We start from the raw sequence: 22,841 nt of genomic DNA, 5'->3' as shown, positions 1-22,841 counted from the left end.
CAGGAGCAGCCTCCGATAAGAGGTTGTTCTACGGATTGCTTGAGTGCATAACATGGAGTAAACAAACATCATTTAAAGAAGCTAAAACTGACCTGCTGTCAAAAAGCGGGTCACTGTCAAGGAACATGGTGGGTGGAGTGAAATATGTTAACGGCATGGTAAAAGAAAGTGCCTTTCTTTTCTGTGCGTTTCCAATTCACGATGTTCCAGCAACATGTCGAGGACAGTCAACGTCTTTGTCACATTTATCACAGACAGGTGGCTCAGCACCAGTCAACAGGTACAAGTGCGTGCCACAGGTTTCGCCTATTCTAACCTTACAGACGATTACCTCAGTTCATCAGATCTTTGTTATGGGTGGCCATTTTGCTAACCGTGGTTCGATCACATGAAGCTTACGGTATATGTCTCAGTGTCCTATAAGTAGTGCCAACAGTTTATCTAATGTTTTTCCATAGGAAAAGCTTCAAATCAATGGGTGGAACAGCCATGGAGGAGTTACTGGCTTTTGCTGCTGTTGACGTAGCGGTTTCGTCAGCAAGCGTACTGCCCTCGATGCTTCTGCGCACAGGAACCCAGCATATTTTAACGTACTTGTTAGACGTGTGCGTTATAAACAAGAGTGAGCAAAGGTAATTTTGACCCGGATTTTTACTTTTATGAAATCAACTTCAGGATCTTATGACATTTAACGAGTCAGTGTATATCGTGGCTTTTTGTATTTTTGTTTTCTTAATTACAGCTTAACTGCAGACAATATTGCGTATGCTTCAGCTGCAAAGATAGTTGTTTCAGTGCACAGAACATTGGATTCAGAGAAAGAGGGTCCAAGTGGCTACATAAGACATGCCGGAACATGACCTTGATGCGTCGGTCTGATACCGCAAGCATGAGCATTTTGCCTGAAGTTCTAGAAAGTGCATTTTAATGTGTGTATTTCGGGCTTGCTTAGTGACGTCGACAGTGATAACAATAAGACCAAACACTCAGCACAGGCTCAACCCCCAGGATCTCCGTTTCTCTGGACATAGCCAGGCCACACACAGTTAAGTGCAGGAGGGTCCAACCCTCGTGTGCTCGTGTTCGTGGGGTGGCAACACACCAAATGCCTGCTGACGCGGGGAACTAGCTTAGCTGAGAATTGTTGGGTTTGCCGTCCCTTTTCGTCAAAAATGAGACAACGCTATGGTAATGGTGATGCCTTTCATACTATATTCCTGCAGGAATTTTCCTGAAAGGGGCTGAAAAATGACAGAGATATAACGAGTGAAATGTCTATTTTCCCCAATTTCCCCCCAACACATCTCCTCATGGCCATCGCGGCGCCGATAGCAATGACCTGCCCATTGCTCCTTTATTACTTTTTCTTCTTGCTGCGGTGCACTCATTGTGACCCTTCGAGGCTAGCCTTTAACAAAAGTGCCTGAGGGTGAGAAAGAAGATGTGGCATGATGAGTGGACATATTAACAACTTTGGCATCTCCATTTACTAGAAGGAAGGAGGGGTGCCCATGTGTACTTAACCTTCGGTCACAAATAATTGCCTTATGGCCAGCCCCTACGGGCCTGTTGCACAGGTCTAGACATTGTAGGCGGCACATGATAAGGATGGCTTTGAAAAGTGCAGGACAGAGCCAGTGATTTTTCATTGTGGTACTGCCTGCTGACATGGAGCGGAACAATATTGGGCTCGTATGTTCATGGTATCACTGTTTACAGAACGCGAACATTTTGTCACCGTGTTCAAAAAAGTGTTGAAGTACGCCTTCAAATGGCCAAATGAATGAATGAATGAATGAATGAATGAATGAATGAATGAATGAATGAATGAATGAATGAATGCTCACCCTCCATGTGAGAAGAAGGGCCAACATGGGGTGAAGCCACTGGTTTGGCAGGAATGGGTGAGCGCCAGGGCAAAGCACGCCAGCGTGACTAGCACAGATGGGCAGAACTTGGCACAGTAGCAGCAGATGAAGAACAGCACCACCTTTGTGTTGCAAAGAAATGAAACAAATGTAGAAAGAAAGGATCTAGAAAAGGGCCGCCTTGGACGCAGTACAACGCATGCCCTTCTAGAAAAATGAGACCCACAGAATGTGAAAATGTTATGCTTGCTTGTGCCTGTCATGCCTCTACTGACTGCCACAGTGCTGAGGAGAAACCTCGCTCATGTGTCAGGCACTAAAGAGTTCAGTACAACCGTAAAGTGCTCAAACAGGCTTGTTACAGGTTTTACCTGCATGTGAATCTTGTAAAAATTTCAGCAAGAGCCCGACGTACTCATAACTTTGGTGCACTGTTATGTTGTAGTGAACAGTTTTATATCTGGGCGAACAAACAACCACAGAGAGAGCACACAAGGACTTGTCCAGGCCGCACCTGTCCTTGTGTGCTTTCTTTGTGGTTGGTTGTTTGTGCATTTATAAACTGCTTGCTAATATGCACCAACTCGCCCAACAACAAGTTCTTTCAAGCTACATATGTCGTAGTGACAATGAAGAATTCAACACTTTGCTTAGGGAGACATGCAACACCCAAATAACAGGAGTGCGAAGTTGGGCTTGTTGTTTGAGCGACATTCCGAGAAAAACAGCACTGCAACAGGACCAATGAAAGACAAAACAACACAGCACCTGTGTTGCTTTGTCTTTTATTAGCCCTGTTGCTGCACTGCTTTTGCTCAGCACATACGAGAATGCTCACCACTGCTTGCATCGTGCAGGCACTCTGGTTAGACAAACTTGCTTGCTACAAAGTAAGTGACAGCATCAAATAAACTTTTGATACAGTAAGCAGGCCTTACGCCGAGTGACAACTCGATAATAGTAGTGATAGTCTGGTGAAAAACAGCCGATAGCAAAAAAAATGTTAAAGAATGTACGTGCAACGATATACAGGGATTTGCCACAGCGACGTATGACTGTACGCAGCTTCGCTACAAAGCACACTGCGGATCGTCCGGTGAGATTCACCTCGCGAAACCCCCCCCCCCCCCCCTCCGAACGCACCTGCCGGTTGACGCGCGGGTGGCTCTTGCCCGTCGCCGTGGTCATGACGCGGGGGTTGTCGTGGGCGCTGCCGCCGAACACGAGGGCCAGCGCCAGCGCGGGCAGTAGCGCCCCCAGCAGCCACAGCAGCTGGGCGGGCGACAGCGCGGGTGGCAGCGCCACCAGCGCCGCGAGCGTCTGCACGAGGGTCAGGCTCAGGCAGCAGCACAGCAGGAACTGCATGGCGCTGCGCACCGCTTGGCTGAAGTGGCGGGCCTGCACGCATTGTGGTGGTCGTCGCCCGTCAGCGTTCGTAGCTTATATCACTTCTGTTGCAGAAGCGGGAGCAAGAGCAAAAGGCTGCTGGGCCTGTTAACTGTTACCAGTCATGTAACACCCATATTTTAAGGTCTCTATGGCGGCACGAGAAAAAGAAAATAGCACCACAGCGGGCGCGTGCAATGGCCAAAGCTCCTGCTTCTGTCGGCGTTCGGCCATTGCACGCGCCTGCTGCGGTGCTATTTTCTTTTTCTCGTGCCACCATAAATACCTTAAAGTAGGGGTGTTACATGACTGGTAGGGTTACAGTTAAATAAACAGGTACATTAAATTAATAATGACACATAAAGACATTATACAAATACGTACAGTCGAACCTCGTTGCAACGAAGTCGCATCCGACACAGAGATACCTTCGTTATGCCTGATATTTGTTATAGATGTTCGTTATTACTGATAATAACAAGAGACATTCAAGGCTCACTTTGATTTACAGGAGGTTCTAGTGTACGCGTTCATCTCTTCTTTCATGCAAGTAACAGCTTTGAATGCTTCTCCCTTCACCTGTTATAGTGTTGCCATATTATTTATGGGATAATTGGCAGCTGCAACTGAACAATGCTCATATATTGCTAGTAGCAATAGAACGAGACCCTTTAGCAATTCTGATGGGTCCCGCGAAGTGTCTATATATTTGTGTGTAAGCATTGCATACCAGGAGCTCTTTCATCACCGACATCATGCCTGCGAAAGACGAAATGCATAGAATAACAATTGCTCTAAATACTGGGTAATTTTACTGTCAGATTGTATTTGTAAGGCATACGAATAAAAGTGAAAATTACAACGATGTAATCTACAAAGAAAAGAAAAAAAAAAGAAGTTAAGAAAGAAAAAAACTAAAGTGTGCAACTTTTGGTACATTGTGTAACATGCGATGGCAGATCGATACGATCTGGATGCAAGTCATTGATTGAGAATCCAACAAAAAATGTCTACAGGCAATGCTAATCAAGTTTGACTAATTAATGGAGTGGTAGGTTTAATTGTCCCAAAGCAAAGAATGTCAAACTAGTAGAGGGCTTACAATCAAATTTGATGGCCTGGTGTATTTTAACATACAAACAGAAGCGGTGTTAATGCTTCTGCATTAACACCGCTTATGCAACGGAACATCTTATTTGCATTGGCACACACGCACTGTAAGAGTTCTGTTTGGTACAGTGGTACCTCGCTGGGCGAAGTAAATATTTCGTAGTACGAACCGATTCGTTTGTAATATTAAACTTGCAGAGTGTACCCAGTGCCTCTGAAAGAACCAGGTGCACCCGCATGCAGACATTTCTATGCGTTTCTTGTGCCTTCATATAACTGGGCCATCAACTTCATTTGCCTAGCGTTGCTCTCATGTGACTCTCACCTCGCCTTCAGAAATGTGATCGAAGGCACCGCAGGCGACTTTAGATTAGTTCTTCCATCCTGGATCATTAAGGAACTCCAGGACAGCGACAGGAAAATCGTTTTTCAAGGCAGCATCTTGTGAGGTGAGCGCGTACGAGTGACCGTCGCCTTATTCTGCCGGCCCGTGCTCGCGGTGCAAATCGAAGAGCAAAGTTCGGGTGGGCTCACCTCCCAGATGAGATGATAGAGGCTGAGGCTTTTCTCACGGGGGCTGCTCAGCACGCAGGGCAATGAACCCAGGGTGTGGGCGAGGGCCCGTGGGGTCACCGCCACCCTGGTTGACGGCGGCGGCGATGGTGCGAACTGCCGTGCGCATAGCTGCGGGGCCAGCGGCTCCAGCGCTATGCTGAATCCGTTCAGGACGGGCAAGAAAGAAAAGTATTGCTTTCTTTCCCATCGACATGACTGAATAGATGGCATTAGTTAGCACTATAGGAACACTAGTTAAGCAAGAACAACCTCAGTCAATTTGTAAGGTTTCATGATTACAAAGAAAATTTTGGCAAAATCCATTTCGCGATGAATGTCGATGGAATCTCAATCATCATTACAGCAATGCAGCAAAACACAGCATTACCACTGCCAAAACACATCACGTATGGGCAGGTATGCAGCCGGAGAAAGTATTTTTTGTCTTCTTCAAGTTCTCGCTGTTGCTTGTGGCACTGGCCAGTTTGAACAATGTACACTTAGTTCTGCAAAGCAGAATCTCGCAGAGATCTTCTGGGGCACAGCAAATGAATGTGATAATGGGTAATACTAATCGCACCAACATCGGCAATCATCTTCTTCCTATTCAAGCTTCTACTGCTGCTTGCATACCCAAGTTGCAGTGACCCAAGTTGGTGGCAAGGACGTTCATTAAAAAGTGGCAAATAATCACTGGCACATACCTACTGACCGAAGTTGGCGGAAATACGGTCAGGTGCAGACAGACAGACATATCGTATGCAAATTGGATTCTCAAAGAACAATAATCGCATTAAAAGTTGTTAAAAGAGTGTAATTACAGAGGAATCGGTCTCATGATCAGTGCTCTTCACAGAGTATTAATTTATTTACTTTTTTGAGCACTGCCGTCAAGGTTACACGCTTCGACGCAGTCAAGCAAGTTTGACAAATGCACCTGCCGCTGGGTGCATTCTACAGCGAGTATCACTAAGCCTTTCCCTGCGACAGCCTGCGAACGATACCAGCGACAAAGCGCGCTCGCTCAAAGTGACACTAAAATATGCTCTCCTGAGAAGGCTTTCAGCCCCTTCAAAAGCCTAAAATTTCCTTCCTCTTATTTTTATTTCCCCCTTCCCTCACCCCCAGTGTAGGGTAGCAAACCGGACCGTCTGCTTGACCTCCTTGCCTTTCCTTTCTTTGCAGTCTCTCTCTCTCCTTGAGTGGAAATCTCATTCCCTCACCTGCAGTCGGCCTGCAGGAAGACGGGCAGGTTGTAGAGGCTGGAGGCGCTGCCGATGCACCCAACCACCTCGCCGTACTCCTGCATGATGCGCACCATCTCCAGGGTGGCCTCGGGCGTGCAGTCCGTGAACAGGGACACCAGCAGGGGCACGTTGTCCACGTGCTCAATGTGCGGCCGGATGTTCTCGATGCCCCGGGGCAGCTTGGCCTGCGGCGGCATTCGACAAGCCGCGAGAAGCGTGCGGCAGTGACAGATTGGCACAATACCCTCGTTTTCTCTCATCCTTCATGGTGCAGTAGAGCCTCAATATAATGAATCGTCGAGTATAACAAAATAAATGAACAATGCCTGTCACGAAAATCGGCATTTATTGAATACACGCTTATAATAAAAGTTGAATGTTGCAAAGCTATTTTAGTGTTGGGTGTGTTTTCATCTTAATGAAGTTTGGCTATTTACAATCACAAGCAAACAAAAAACAATATACTTGCAGTGGTCAAAGCAGCTATAGCAAATGTACAAGACCAACACGGCACAGGACAATTAATAATGTAAACCCTCCCTCTACTCAAGAGACAATAACATTCAATGCTAGTTAGTAGTAGTAGTAGTAGTAGTGGTAGTAGTACAGTTAAACCTCAATATACCGAAGTTGTTAAAATTTGCGATTTGCTTCGTTACATCTAAATTTAATCATATTGCAATTCGACCTTTTATGCAAGTACAGTCACTCATGGTTTTTATTGAGATAGAAGGGCCCGCAAAATCTTCCGAATTATCAGCTGATTGGAAAACGAAAATTCGAATTAGAAAAAAAATTATGTTGTTGAATTTGAGAGTTGGTGATGAAATACCAGTTTCATGTCGCATTGATGATATCTTCACATTGGCTATATGAAGCTAAGCCAGCCATGCTTTTGTGTGCATTTCACTCCCGCGGCTGATAGTTGCCTGCAGCGGGACGATGCTGTCATGAAGAGCACCGGCAGTGAGGACTTAATGCGTCTGCCTCTTGCTTAAATGCACCGTCGAAATTCAAGAATACGCAAACTCCAGTACTAAACGCACGAGAAGGAAGTGTACATGATGCCATGGCATCTCGGCGCACCCACTCTTCGCCCACATGGCAGATTACCTCTAAAACAGGGCACTTGGGCTGCGTATGCACTCACCAACATTAGAAAAGGATACACATGCCAACCTGCCCCCCCCCCCCCCCCACTTTTCACTACAAGTAGAAAAAACACCTGCTGTTTTCCAAAATTAATAAATTCTGAGGTTTTACAAGCGATAAAGATGCTCTCATGATGAGGCATGCAGTGAACGTTACGGATTAATCTTGACTACGTGGGGTCTTCAATGTGCACCTAAGTATAAGCACACAAACATTTTTGCATTTTACACCCATCGAAATGGGACTGGTTTTCCCAGACACAATACACAGTCTGCTCTTTGTATTTTTGCTTTCCTAGCTATTTATATTGACTTACAGCCTCACACACACAAGCAAGAGATTTGAGACTAGCTCACCCTATTGGAGATGTCAAAGGCAACTGGCGCTCCCCTGTCAGTACTGCTTTCGGTCGCGCTGCTCGGAGAAGGGCATGCCGAGTCACCGTGGGTCCACAGAGGGTCGGACTCGTCGCCACTCACAATTCCTTCTGCGGCGTCTCCCGTCCTGTTGGCACTCGTACTAGGAAAAGGAATGACAGCATTGTTCCAACGAGACTCATACGAGACGCAGTATACAGCAGAACCTCGTTGATATGATCCCATTACGTGAAATTTCCCGACGCCAACGTTTGCGATCGAGAACACAGAAAAAACAACAACAATAAAACAACCCAATTGGACTGTTCTTTTTCTGCCATTTCATATGTTCCTGGAAAACTGTCATGTTCCTTCTCGCTGTCATGCTCCGTATGTGTTGGGTGTGTGAAGCTGTGATGTTCTGTATGAGATCCAAGTGCAATAAAATCCTATCGCATCCCGCATGCCAGGTGCGTCGGGTGGGAGGGAAAGTGTGCATAGGTGAGCTGATGCATGCCGTCTTCCAGCACGCACGAAGGAGTGCATAGTAACGTGATCAAGCGTGCGCTGCGGTGCGTGCAAAGGCTGACCGATCTGAGATGGCTGGTGGCTTCGTGTGCTCTGTCCTACTGCCCACATAGTGCTGAAGATCATGCAATTTCAAATTTCGGAGTTGCGCTAAAGCAAGAGGCAGATGAAGCGTTCACTCACTCCCTTCTGCCCGCACTCCATCCCACGAGCGTTGCGGTAGCGAGTGTCCGCAGTCATTGAGCGAGATCCGCTCATGCCTGCCTGTGCATGCCTGCCGTTACGCTTTTTAATTTGATTAGTAAGGGACTGTTTAAAGAAATTCATGCGGCTGATAAAACAACAAACCTTTGCGTAGTAGTCTAATATGTTGCTGTCACTATCAATGCTTTGACCCATGGGTGAAACTGCCACTTTCTTACTCATAAAACCAGTACTAGAAACACTGCATAACGGCTACCAAAATTTTGGATGCTGCACCGAATCTTGTTTGATTTCGCAGACATGACACGGGTGCGCAAAGTCGCAAATTTGCAACAAACATGGTGGCCGTGAGCAATAGTTGTTCTCCATAGCCTCGCTTTAATGCTATTTTAAAGTGAAGCTTTCTGTGCGCAGTCCAATGGGAATTTATGCTGCATTGACCTGATTGTGTGGAGAGCGGTCCGCCGATACTCATCTCACTGTGGGCACTATTGGCGCTGTGGTGATGTGGATGCAAAAGCTTTGCAGGCTTTACTTTGACTGCCGATGTGGTATCATCGACACAGCATGAGACCGTACCTTTGGTCGCTGACTCTCAAGTTTAACGAAGCAAAGCTTTAGCTCACTGAAATTCATTTAACCTGATTGCCTAATAGTACTGAAAATTTTATGGCCCCTTCTATGTAAGAAAAATTAGTTGGCAACTAATTTGCATAAAAAGGCCAAATTTCAACATGGCTAAATTTTCATACATAACGAAGTCAAGTGCTGATTTTACCGACTTTGTTATGCAGCAAAACCTTGATATATTTAACTTCACGGGGCTGCAGCAAATTGTTCATTATTCTGAAAGGTTGTTATAGTGAAAGCGCTAAAATTAACTATTTCGCTTATCAACTCATCGGTTCATCAGTTATCACCGCGTGAGCTATCCCCGAAAACATTGCTGTTGGCTCTCGGCCTGTGCTGTTGCTATTTTACACAGACTCCGACGCCACACACCCCTGCAGCACAGTATACAGAGCGGCGCACGCAAAATAGACGCTGATGCTAAGAAAACCACCAACAAAGAAGAAGCTCCATGTTGTACATAAAGCGTAATGTTCCCTTTACTTTGTCTGTTTTTCACATTCCTTGCCGTGAACGCTGCAACTGTATCACTTGAGATGGACAGCTGAACTATTCCAAAGAGCAAGTACGTGAAATCGACAAAGTCTGGAAAGTGCGACCATGTGGCATCCCCGCTGGCACGAAGGTTGCATTTCTCTACACACACAGCTGGTATGGTTGCAGAAAGAAGGGCGGAAGAAGGAAGTGTCGCCGTCTCCGTTGCTAGGTGACACTTGTCTGGGGCAGAGCATGCACCCGCGAAATCTGATGTGATGTGTTGTTGCCTTCACAATAAAAAAAGTCCCCTTCGGGGATTTCTTTGCCTCCGGTGCTTCCAAACCCATGCGCCATGGCGTTCGCATTTTTCACCTCGTCTGTTTACCTAGTGTTCCGGCTGCCGTAATGAATACATGGAAATCTAAGAAACCCCAGATTTCGGAATATCAGTTGGTAGTACTCAGGCGTTGTTAACATGACATGGAAACTAAATAACAGCTGTTATTCTGAAAGGTTCGGTAATCTGAAGTTCGCAGTACTGAAATATTTTTATGTTGAAACTATAAGCTGTCAGCAAGAAATTTCTGAAAAGCTTGTTAACCTGAAAAGTTCATTAATGTGGTAGTCATAGTAACAAGGTTTCCCTGTATTGATGTTTAAATGACAATACAATGCAGACACTGTTGTTTCCGAGAATAGCCAAAGACATGACTGCAAGAAGCAACACTGGTGGCTACATCCTCTGATGTCACGCCACACCAAAGTGAAGAAATCTTTTATCGGAAAACCAGTATTCCTTCTAGAGTTCTCTGCCATCCTTCACCTTCCCATTCCGATGCATACAACTGTGCCTGAATCAGGTACATGTGTCGTACAAAGGCACTGTGTTATAATAATCAACTGTGCACCACTACTTCGATAGGAGACGGAAAAAAAGAATGCTAGTTCTCCCATAATCGAGAGTAGATGCAAGCATGAAATGGCAGCCGGGAAAGTGGATTGGTTGGAGTAATTATGACGATTACTCACAACCAACTCACAACCATCCACACCACGGCGAACAATGCTGGCCTGGTCACGCACTGTGGCGCCATCTCTCGAAGGAGGCAGCACAAAACCCACGCCATGAAACTCACGGACTGCTAGTATTGAAAAGAGCACAGGCAACCCTGTCTCAGTGCCAAAAGATGACAATCAAGTGCATGGTGCACTGTATTTGGCTTTTGAACGGCGCTGTTGGAAATGGCAAATTAAACTTCAGTGTACAAAAACTTACAGCTCGAGTGACATTATGAACAAACATTAGGAAGAAAGTTGTTGGAAAAGTTGTTGAAAGCATATTGTTTTTGTAACTTGTTTGGGCACTAACTAGCATATGTAATGCGGGCCTGTACAAGAGGTTGAAGGCCAGAGACAGCATTTTCTTCTCTCACAACGATGCCAGATGTTTTAGTTTTGTTTTCGCCTCATTCTCGTCCTGAGTGCCCGGACAACGGCTCTGGATTTTGGCTCAAGGTCTCCTGAAGGTCGCCGACAACGGGAGCTTAAAGAATTTCATGCTTAAAAATTGCAGATGCAATCCCAGCTGTCAACACGTGCAAATGCACTCGTCAACGTGCACAAACGCACGCAGCTTACTGGAATCGCTAGGAACTCACCGAGACTGCGGCGAATCACCGTAGCGACTGTTGATCAGCTCGGAGTGCACCAGGTTGGGGGCGCTGATGCTCCGCGGTGGAGCCTGCGTGCCGAACGAGTGCAAAGCTTCGAACGCAAGTTGAAAAATGGTGTAATGACATGTTGTAAAGGTTTGACGACAATTGATGGCGTGATGGCAATCTTTAACTGTCTGCTATACATTCTTTGCATGCTGAATTAGAGCTTGAGCTTTAGGCTCATTTAAAGGAGCACTCAAGAATATTAACACTGAAATCTGGAATAGCTGGTGTTGTATTTTTATGCGTCCGACCCGACCATACATTACAACAAACAACTTTGGTTATAAATAGTTCAAGTTGAAAAAAAGAAAAGACAGAGAACACAGCGTGTAACTTGTGCCAGCAACTGCTTAGAACAAGATTCAAATTTCTATGAAAGCAACTCGGTACCAGTGATTGCACACAGCAAATGAAGAGAGGCAGTCGTATATTGTACAATTGGTCATCTCTGCTGCCACTTTTGCTCAATGTTGAAGTGAGACACGCTTCAGGGCAATATGCCAAACACTGCTCTGAAGTAGCGCTATTTCTTCAATTTACAGGGTGGGAAAAAGAGAAAGAGAAAGGCTCTCTTGAAACTAATGATTAGAATCACTTTTAGGGCATTGAATATTCATTACACTACAATGCTGCTGGAACTTGCAGGTCTTGTAGAAATGACAGCTGACAAGTGGAGAGTGCTGACATAAGCATACCGGATGTTTTTTAAAAGCTATGCAGAATTTTCGAAAATTGCCTGTGGCAAGTAGCACAATTCTAATCCGTGAACTGGGTTGCTTGAAGAGGCAAGCATTACTTGCACAACAATATGAACTGTGTAATTGACTAATTAACAAAAATTCACCAATAAATTTATAATTAATTATATTAATTAATTAATTAAATTATGTGACATATTCCAACCTGTGAATTGTAGCCGGTGAGTCTGCAAGGTGTGCCCGCTTGAAATGAATTCTAAGGATGGCACTAGTTTCGAGATATGCGCTGTCAAACTAGTGGTTTCACTATTTTTCCACTTACTTCCTTTTTTACCAAAACACTGTTTTATGTACTAAATACACTATGCGAATGAATAGCTCAAAACAGGTGTCATCCAGATCATAATTAGTTCGAAGTGGATGCACCTTGTGAACTGACCGGCTGCAGTTATACTAACAATATGTGTCGTAAAGTAATTAAAAACATATTCAGTTAAATTTTGGTAATTTGCTAATTTGTCAATTACGAATTTTGATTTTGTACACAAGTAATGTCTGCCACATTGAGTATTGCAGCTCCCAGACTAGCAGTCTGCTATCCGCTACAGGTGATATTAAGAGGAAGCTTTAGCTCGGGCCCAACTCCGACGCGGCCTATTCAAATACATGTAAAAACGCAAAAACGTTTTTCTGAGGTAACCCCTGGACCGATTTTAATGAAATTTGTTGCATTTGAGAGGGCAAGTGAAATTATAGTGACTGTTGGTCGCAGAATTTCTATTTAGATCCTGAATTTTGTTAAAAAGATTTTCAAAAATTCGAAAGTTTGAAAAAAATAGAAGCACGAAGTTTACAAATTCATAACTCTGCATCAAGAGCAGATATCGCGGTTCTGTAAACGAGATCCATCAGATCATTGAAAGCGGACAAATTCGATACGTCATTTTACATGTTACGTGGATTTGTTACGTTGTTTACATTGGGTTCTGCAAAACCTATATTTCCATTTTAATATATTTTTTGACATTCATGTGTAACGTATCAATATTGTCCGCTTTAGATGTACTATTAGGTGCAGTTCACGGAATTGTATTATCAATTTTCTTTGCTGAGTTACAGAGTTGTAAACTTGATAGTTTCGTTTTTTGAAAATTTTCGATTTTTGCCAATTTTTAATAAAAAATTGACGACCTAAATAAAAAATCCGAAACCAACAGTCACTAGATTTTAAGTTGTTCTTTTCAATGCAACAAATTTCGTCAAATTTGGTGCAGTGGTTGCAGAGAAAAACGAATTCTGCTTTTACATGTATTTAGATAGGAGCACCCGAGCTAAAGCTTCCTCTTAAAAAATTCTGCATAGCACCCCCCTCCCCCTCTTTAAATAAAAGAAATAAACAAGAAAAAACACCTGTTGTTTTTGCATCGCCCACTGCTTTCTCAATAGATCTTACATTACACCTCCTTTACATTATGTTTAACTGCACCTCCTTAATACTCCTGACTTGCACGTTGTCATCTTTTGCCGAAAACAACGAAGTGAGGCACTTCTTGCATGGCATTGAGCATGAGGGGCTTCGCGGTCTATGCGACATGCGGTGCTGCACAGGTCTCTACGTTGAATGCACCGTGTACCCGAAAAATCTAATAGCGGACGTTCAATTCGAGAAACACGTTATTCGAACGTTCACTATTCGATTCAATTTGGTGGTATATTTGAGTATTTGCACACCCCTAATTAACAGTGATATTTTATGTGGAACTACTCCAGATTATTTAGGAAATGTGTCCATCAAGAGCAGCCACGACCGATAAACGGTGAGAAAGAGTGCTCATTTAGTGACCAAGCAAGTCCTGAGAATGCATTTTGTTGCAAGTAGCATTACGTTTTGCTGCTAATAAGTATGCTTGTATGGCGCCGTGCGAATGGCATTAACCTTTAAGGCATTGAGTACTTACTGCCATTTGCTGCACCCAGGTGGCGCTGGTATTAGTCTGCTTTCAGGTTACTCATGTAACGGGGGCCAGGACCCAATACTTAGGGCCAAGATTTGCCAAAAAGGGATTGCGTACCCACTCGCATTTTACAGTTATTTTTTTTACAGGAGTGTGCGCACGTAACGTGACGTACGCTCGTCGACTTGCCGTCCACGATGCTGACCCCTTGAGGGTCGACGGCCACCACAGCCAGGTTACTAGAGGGCACGGATGTCACGCTCCTCGCCGACATCTGCGATTGGTGGCAGGTTGACGCGTTGCTGTCAGTCCTGCGAAAAAATTGTTCCTCCATTTGGAAAACGTGGCAGTATGCTGTGGTTGCAGCTGGAGTGTTTCTGCAAACGGCATTTTTGGAAAACGCTGGCATGGAACAGTAGCTTATGCGAGATTTAGACAACCTGTTGCATAAATAACTCAAGCTGGTTTCATTTGCATGATTAGTCTTGACAATCCCAAAGTGTATTGGTCTTGAAAGGGGGGGGGGGGGGGGGCGTTCGCAAAGGTTTCACGAGACCAGTGTATGCTTTAACAGCTGCCCATCACAGATTGCGAGGAGATGTTCTGCTGCAGGCTCCAATGACGACACATTCCATCATTTATTGATGGATATGAAATGAAAACGCAGTCGATGAGAATCTAAAAGACTACAATGACATTATTTCAATGTTTAACCAGCTCAGTGGGTAAGGCAAAGGAATCACTCCTGACCTTAGTTGGTGTTCATAAAGTAGAATCTCGTTAATTCAAACTCCAAGGGAACCGGGAATTTATTTGAATAAAACAGAGTTCGAACTAAGGACAGCCCCTTCAGATATAGTGCCTGATAAGTTGTGTGTTACAGCATGCAAAACCAAAACCATCACTGGGCTCGCATTTACAAAATATCTTTCATCCATAAGCGTGTGACGACATGTGACGGAAGAAACCTAGGTTCCATATGAAGTTCAAGTGCAATAAGATGGTGCCTTGCATGCCCTTTGCTGTGGCAGCAAGAAAAAAGGTGCGAGGGTAAGCTGAGAGGGATGATGGATGATGAGTGATTTCTGCATGCCCCTAGTAGGAGATTGCGCGATCTAGCACATGCTAGGAGGGGAGGGGGTGCTAGGTAAATGCACTGTAAGAGGAAGGGTGAGTGTGCGGTAATGTCATCAAGCGTACGCTAGGGGGCTCATTCCTTTTCCTCTTAAGCCGGTGAAAAAGCGAGGGTGGACACCACTCTGCTTGCTCCAGTCTGGTTTCGGCTCCCTGTGCGTCTTTTCTCATCATTTTTACGCCACGCCACATTGCGGCTTGCTAGCGACACATCAAACCTTCGCCTCTGGCTCAGGTTCATCCGAAAAGAGGTCCATGGGAGCGAGAAATTTTGTTCGAAATAACCGTTGCACCATTTTTAGAGTTCGAATTCACGGGGGTTTTCCTCTATTAAGGAACATAGGACTCTTGCCGGGATCAACAGAGCAGTCCGAATTAGAATTATCAGGATTTCACTGTTTCTTTCTTATCGATGTTGAGATGATATTCTTCATCTTGTGCACTGTGGCATGAACCACAGCAGGTACCCCCAGCACTGTTGCTTTTGTTAGTGTTTGCACTGTTGCTTTTGTTGACTGGAGATAATCCCAGCCAGATCTGATAGCGTGCTTCTTCACTCGAAGTGTTTACATTTTGTTTTATTGTAGTTGTGACGACATGATGAAGAATTACGATTTCTTGTGGGGGAAAAGACATGGTGCTGTAGAGAGGTCCGAGCTGGAGAGCCTTTGGTGCAAGAGAGCATTTGGTGCAAGAGCCTTTGGTGCAAGAGCCTTTGGTGCAAAGAATTTTTTACACATGAAAATTGCCTACAAGCAATGCACAAGAATAATGTTAAAGCACAATCACGGGAGAAAGGCTCAAATACTCATCCGCAGTGGTATCACACAGCTGATATAGAGGGAAGACAAATGTAGTATGCCTCTGTTTCAAATCCACTGGGAACTGTCTGTGCAAGCTCCACACACAGACATAAGTGACTTGGGGTGAAGCTTGCTTACAGTGTTCTGCCTGGTGTTGCTTTCACAGGCAACAAACTTACAGACAAAAAAAAAATTCAGCAAATATCTTTTCCTTTTCGTTGAATAGGTGGTGCCCAAGCCCACGCTCCAGTTGTGGTGCCCTCTGGATTAAAGAAAAAATGCGGATCTCGAAGGCTATGCCTTCGCTGGTTGCATGCAGCAGAAGCTATTGCGAGAGCCAGAAACACATCCCAGAGGTGGCATTGTGGACGCCACCTATATCGCTATTTTCAATGTACTTTGCACACTTGAAAAACATGGAGAAAAAAAAAAAAGAATTCCTTCGGGGTATTTTTATGTCTCGTATTTAAAGGGTTAACAACTGTTCACTGTAAGCAACCAGCATTTGTTAACTTTGGTAATTCGGGTGCTGTTTTTCCATTTCAGATAAAATTTTTCTCCGAAGTGCTGGTGGCAGAGCGAAATGCGTGGTATGTGGGCCTCACCTGTGCCTGTCGCTGAGCAGAGAAACATGGCAGTTCCAGCCAGATTCGAGGCCCATCTTCTCAGAGAAGCCCTGCGACAGTAAGTGAGAGCAGACATGTGAAAACGCATAGTTGCAACAACTTTCGAAAAGGCAGTGAGGAAAGTTCAGTAAAACAGCTAAAGGCCAAACTACGCTAAAGCTATCACATGAAGGCACAGAATCCGGGGAGTTCATGAGTTTAATCACTGACAACGGGGCCTAGAAAAGCATAGGAGAAATGAACTGGTCTTTTAATCCAATTGTACAAATACCTAAGAACGTGGGTTAAATATGTGGCAAGTTCCGTATCAAAAAAAGAAAGAGGGAAGCGAAAGCAGGATGTCAAGCCAAACCAGAACTGAACTGATAAGTGGAGCTGAACAGTTATTTTCACGTGAACTGGAACCGAACCAGAACCAAACCAAACCATTATTTTTTTTGCCATCTTGGAGCTGAACCTGAAACGGAACTTGTAAGAGGAACTGTTCCAAACCGGTTCAACAATATTCAGAAGGCCCTGAAACGCTATAAAGGGCATGCTAGAGGCAAAACATGGGACAAATGCTCAAATCCCTCGTGTATTTGGCAAATGATTCCCATGATAATGCACAAATTACTTCAAATACCCTCAACTTATTTCTGACACTCATTACACTGTTAATTTTTATGCAACCAAGGCTGCCTTTAATGCGATAAAAATGTGGGCTCTTTGTGGATCTCGTACAGAGGCACAATAACAACTCTATTCAACTTCTTATACTGTTTTAATGCTGTCCGTAGCTGGCTGTGCATGCAGTTGTAATCCAAGTATATACTCATGAGAGAAATATATAGCATTGAAATTCCTGACATTCACTGCAGTTATGTTTGGCATCACATGTGACGTCAATGCTTTATGTGAGAATGATGCCAAAACAGGAATGGAAAGCCCTCTGTTGAACCTGCAGACCAAACAGACCTCTGTTGAAGCTACAGACCAAATATATTCATTTAAGACTGCAAGGAGTTGTCAGCATTGCCCAAGTTTCTTCTACCTGGCACAGGTACATTTGGTAGCAGGCCACTGGTGTAGCTTAATGCAACTTTGTGAAATAAGACAACTAAACTGGGGAAAACCAGACTCCTGGTAGGTGCTTCTTGGGTGCCGTGCCACATGGCCGTAAAATAATTCATCTCCATCAACTATGCACACACTACAAAATAGCGTGAAATGCTTGTAACATGATGGACTTGTTAATGCAAGCACTTATGCAAAAGGAACTGCATGTGCGACCTTGCAGAATGACAATTTCCAGCGAAGTTTTCAGCTGAGCAGTTAGGAATTTCATTTGCCTGTCATTAAAGCACACACTTTAACACGTTGCCCTCACATATGACTTGCCCGTTCGAAACTTTGCTTGCTTACAACGTTTTCGAGCAGTTGTTAAGGAATGTTTTTTTTTACAAGGGCAGCAATTGATCCACGCACATTTTATTTTGCAAACATTGGCTACATCTTCACCCAAATTTTAGCTAAATGTGATCTCGTTGGCATACATTGTTCTCCCAGGGCAGCAGGCCAAATTCTGCACCGTTTGTAAAACACACCTATCATGCTCCGGAGCACTTGGATACATAAGTTACGGCAAATAGAACAGTTAACCTACAAACTTCGAACTTTTCCTGTACACCCAGAACCTTCCTTTTATTTTCACGAAATACGAACAAGGTGCCTCATTGAGTTCACCAAAAACACCGAAAACGCCTGGTACGAACCTCAAATCATGCATGAAAACAGAATAAAGAAGATGGTTCAGTAATTATTTGCAATGCTTCTAATTAAGTTAGAAACATCAAAGTTTTGCCACATAATAGACTCATTGCCCATAACTTTCTCCTTATTTTCACCAAATATAAGCAAATGGCTCGTTTTATTTACTGAGGACATGGGGGAAACCAACTATGAACCCCGTATAATGCACAAGAATACAAAAAAAAGCAAATGTTCAGGAATTATTTGCAATGCTAATGCAACCAGTAATGTTAAAGTTTTGCCACGTGTAACACTTAAGAAACCCTCCTCTTCCTTCATTAGCACCGAGTTTGAACTCTGTGCCATAAATATACGTAGTCTTTTAAGGACACTGGGATACATTGTGAATAGCGGCAGTACTATGACACTCTGGAATGCTAGAACAAGCTTTCTACAGAGACTGTAATTAACATACACAAATTAAATACTTCTTGTATGTAACCCACAACATGATCCCTACTTCGACGAAATGGAAGCAACGTGCCTGGCATAGTCCACCAAGAATACCGGGAAAACAAACTAGTACATGCCTCACATAATGCATGAAAATTGCGAGAAAACAAGTGTTCAGTAGATTATTTTCGAGGCACATAATTATCTCATGTTCGTAAAGCTTTTGGTACACAACACACATAGAATGACCTTTATTTTCTCTATAAAGCTGCTGCTGCCCATGGTCTTTCTAAAGAAACGGGAAACTTTGTAGGTGCTTCATATACTGCTTTTAAGCCGGTTGAAAACGAGTTTTACCAATTTTCATTCAGCACCTAAATAAACCAGGGGCTTCGCCCCAAACATTTCTTGCATTTTCCAACATTTTCTCAAAGAAACTTCGCGAGTGATCGAATTGTTCAGAAAATTGTGAGAAAAGGCATCTAACGTTTTCGAAAACATCTAGTCATGCTAACAGCTTCGCTGTAAGAACGTGATTGGGTCTATGTTTCAGGTTGGTGAAATAACGGAGCCTGCATGGATGCATCGTTAGAGCTCGGTTGCAGACTGCACAGAACAGAACAACGTTTGGAAAGGCAACATCTGTCACACAGGCCTGTGTCATTGCAAAATATGAAGTTACTACTCTCTTAACGGTCTGTGAACCTCGACGCACGGGGTGGACGCAGGCGTAAAGCAGCTTTCGGTGCAACTAAATGAAATTAAATGTGTTTTGAACTCATTTGGCCACTGTGGCCTTCGAAAACAAATCACAGTACGCCTCCGCACACGCACCTCGGGTTGCAGTGTAATAAATTTCTTGCGTAATATTAATGACCAGGGAGATACATCGGTTCACATCATATAAGGACTGAAATAAACTTCGTTTACATAAATTCGAGGGCGAGGCTGAAAAAAATGTTTTCTAAAAATTGTTATACTCCCCAATTAGGAACCATTAAGAACTCGTACGAACCAGTTCAAACTAGTTGGAATCGTAATATTTTTTTTGCTCCGTAGCTGGACGTGAACCGAACCTGAAAACTCCGTGCAATGCGTGCGATGCTCAAACAACTGAGCTATGACAATGGTACCTGTGCTCCGCTATCCACTTACTTGGGTTATTATGTATGCGCACAAGATCTGACCCTGATAGTGCTTAGCCGGCGCCACACACAGCCCTGGCAAATGGATGCGGAAAATTCTTTAAACTGCGTTGATGTGGACTACTCAGGAATCAGGTCAGATTTGGCCCCAGGTGAGAGCCGTCGCTTCACTGTAAAGTTTGCTGATCGAAAGCTTTTGAGGCAAGTTTGTGGCGACATGCTATTTATCTGGAAAACAGCGTAACTGACACAAGCCCCATACGTAGTTTGCCTCTTGTACCTGTGCAGGAGCGACGATGCTATTTCTTCGAGGCCACAAAACATTTGAGGCTCTTGTTTTAGAACTCTATTATAATTTCAACTTCGAGTACAAAATTCCATGCTCTCTGAAAATGCGAGTAACCCTTCATCTTAGTTGAACTGCATAAATGATAACATCGACAACAATGACCACGGCGACAACAATGACAACAGCAACGAGAACAGCAGTTAGCACAACGATAACAGCATGGCAGCAGCAGCAAGAACGTCACGAAGCTCGTCAAGAGGTGACTGTGTACCTACCCGGCTACGCAGTTCATTCTCCTTGGAGAAATGAACAAATCGGATGCAGGCATCTTCGAGCTGCTCCACAAGCTTCACAAAGTCCTGCACCAAGACCACGGATTAAGTTTTTTAGAGCAAAAAAAAAAAAAAAAAACAGTAGAATTATGCAAACATTAAGCACACACTCACAAAATGACAAAGTGCTCCTATGCACTTTCCAACCTGCAACAAACCCTATCATTCAAAGCAACAAGCTTTTAATGGCAAATTCGAGTGTAAACTATTAAATATGAGCCAACATCCTCTGGTACTATATGCATGGCGCTGACTTGGAGAGAGCTCTATTGTTCAGATAAGAGAGTTTCGTTCAATGACAGAACTACTAAATTGTTCAAGCCCGAGAGGCGTTCTTTCATTCTAAGCAAGCACTGTTCTTTTGCGCACGTCCAGTGTTGAGCGTGCAGGCTGCTCAGCGGCATGCTAGAAGCCCACTGGGTTATTGATGCAATTCCCAATGCTACTTAGCTAGCCATTGCTCTCACCTAATGCTACTGGCAAAGCAAAGATAGCCTTGGATGTGTAAAGCCGTCACTCGCCGATACACTCAACCTAATGCTCTTTCCCAACTCTGTTAAGTGGAGGGTAGCTTATCACAGACTCAAGTAGCCAGCTGCTATTAAACCCGACTGCTCTGTGATAACTTTACAGAGCAGTTGCTTTAGTGAGGCCTTTTCACCCATGTGCCTTCGAGTATACATTGAAAGTCCCTGAAGATTAAATTATAGCTTAGAAATTGTTAAAAAGTGTTACTGATGAACAACAACTTCATCAGCTGATAGGTGGCGCAGCCCTTGGCTTGGCAAAGTTGAGGAGCAGCGACGAGCTGAGCTACGTTTATGAATACGGTCACGAGGCTCCCTGGAAAAATCATGAAAAGCTGGCAGTGTTCTGGAAACAAAGGAGGCAACCTCCAATGGTAAAGTGCGTGAGCATACATACTGACCGAGGCAGGCCTGGTACTGCTTGCTACTGACCACGTCACTATTTACCTAGGTGACTGCAGCAGTGACCGCACCAAGGGAACAGAATGCGACGTCTCAAAAAAGAAAAAAAAAAGAAAAGAAAATTTTTTTATGTGACCGCAAGGCTCTTGGCAGATCGGTTAACATCAACACTCCTACGATGAAAAAAAAAGCTCCCTTCAATGGATCGCTGGTGTCAGCACACATATGGTGATCTGACAGAGCTGGTGCTACTCTGTGATGACCCCACCACTCATTAAACAGGCCACCACATTATTGACCAGACGAACGAAGCACACTGTCGTTTAACAAACACCCCTCCCCCCCCCCCCCCCCATAACATGATTGACACCACTACTACAGCAAGGAAGTTTCCTGAAACACATACTCCTCGAGTGTTCAAGACGTGTGCGTGTTTTCAAGATGAGCGGCAGACACAGACCTCACAGGCCTGCTAATGCTCGGTAATTTTATTTATTTATTTATTTGCTTCTTTATTTGGTAACTGCTTCACCTTTGCAGGCGTTACAGCTGGAGGGACACAACCAAAGAAATTAAATTGATATCCAATTAAAGTACACAAAGCATGGTAAAAATATTAATTTGACGTATGTATACAATTTCTGGCAAAAGAACATTCCACTCCCTTATTGTCCGAGGAAAAAATAAAAAGGGAAAAGTGTCACCCTTAAAAAAAAATTCGTAATATATTAAGCTATGGCCCCTTATTTGCGGGATGTATGATGGTGGCCTAATATACTCTTCTTCCAGAATATCGAAAATTTTGCCACGGTCCCCTGATGATCGTCATAACCGAGATTTAACTGAATCGGGCACCACAACAATCAGCGGGTGAACTGACCGGGCAGGCCTGGTACTGCATGGTGACCATGCCGATGAACACCTGGTTCCTGAGCCTCTCCACGGTGGCCTCCAGGGCCTGCTCCCGGCCGGCTGCGTCCATCACCATCGTCTCCTCCTCGTGGCACACCGAGTCCGTGCTCAGGTGGTGGCTGTGCGTCTTGTCGGCCTCCGGACCGACGGTCAGCGTCAGCGCCGCCCCGCCCACCTTCTTGCCAGACGAGCGGAACAGGTGACTGCTGCACGACGCGAGAGCACGGAGTGTCGCTGTAGTCTCCGAGCGTTGGAACGTGGCGGTAGAGTGACAGAGTAGGTACGCTGTGATGTCCAGAAGAGTTGAGGAGCATGCAAGTTCGAGTGCTCTCTCACGACTGCAAAAGCGTGAACTAACCAGTGGCGATTTGCTCTTCTTGGTTGGTCCTTGCCGTTTCGCTGTGCCCATGCTCCTATCTCCAAGCTCTCCTGGCTCGAAGGTGACAACGCCTTTGAGTGCTACAAGCTGTAGCACAGTGCTCTGAATAAACCAGGCGAATGTGCTTCGCATGCTCAGTTTCAATCAGCCAAAAATGAGCCACATTGTGAGAGGGCTTAAGGTGGCTAGAAAGCAACCTGTTCAATGTGCCATAAGAGTCCGTG

The 22,841-nt window shown here is 44.4% G+C and overlaps 1 protein-coding gene across 1 annotated transcript in view; it reads right to left on the bottom strand.

Moving 5' to 3' along the window:
* Positions 1-22,841, bottom strand: part of l(2)k05819 (transmembrane protein 94-like protein l(2)k05819) — a 62,291-nt gene that overhangs the window by 13,915 nt on the left and 25,535 nt on the right. Inside the window, exons 16-25 of the mRNA XM_075703704.1 lie at positions 22,207-22,444; positions 20,341-20,424; positions 16,427-16,497; positions 14,060-14,195; positions 11,172-11,254; positions 7,675-7,837; positions 6,143-6,351; positions 4,899-5,076; positions 3,012-3,266; positions 1,848-1,990 (exon numbers count right to left, since the gene is read on the bottom strand). Coding sequence (XP_075559819.1) covers positions 1,848-1,990; positions 3,012-3,266; positions 4,899-5,076; positions 6,143-6,351; positions 7,675-7,837; positions 11,172-11,254; positions 14,060-14,195; positions 16,427-16,497; positions 20,341-20,424; positions 22,207-22,444 — 1,560 coding nt within the window. The remainder of the gene's footprint in view (positions 1-1,847; positions 1,991-3,011; positions 3,267-4,898; positions 5,077-6,142; positions 6,352-7,674; positions 7,838-11,171; positions 11,255-14,059; positions 14,196-16,426; positions 16,498-20,340; positions 20,425-22,206; positions 22,445-22,841) is intronic.

Source organism: Dermacentor variabilis, chromosome 8 (genome assembly GCF_050947875.1).
Source record: "Dermacentor variabilis isolate Ectoservices chromosome 8, ASM5094787v1, whole genome shotgun sequence".
NCBI lineage: Eukaryota > Metazoa > Arthropoda > Arachnida > Ixodida > Ixodidae > Dermacentor > Dermacentor variabilis.
The sequence above is the reverse complement of the archived record's forward strand: the minus strand, read 5'-3'. Positions and strand labels throughout refer to the sequence as shown.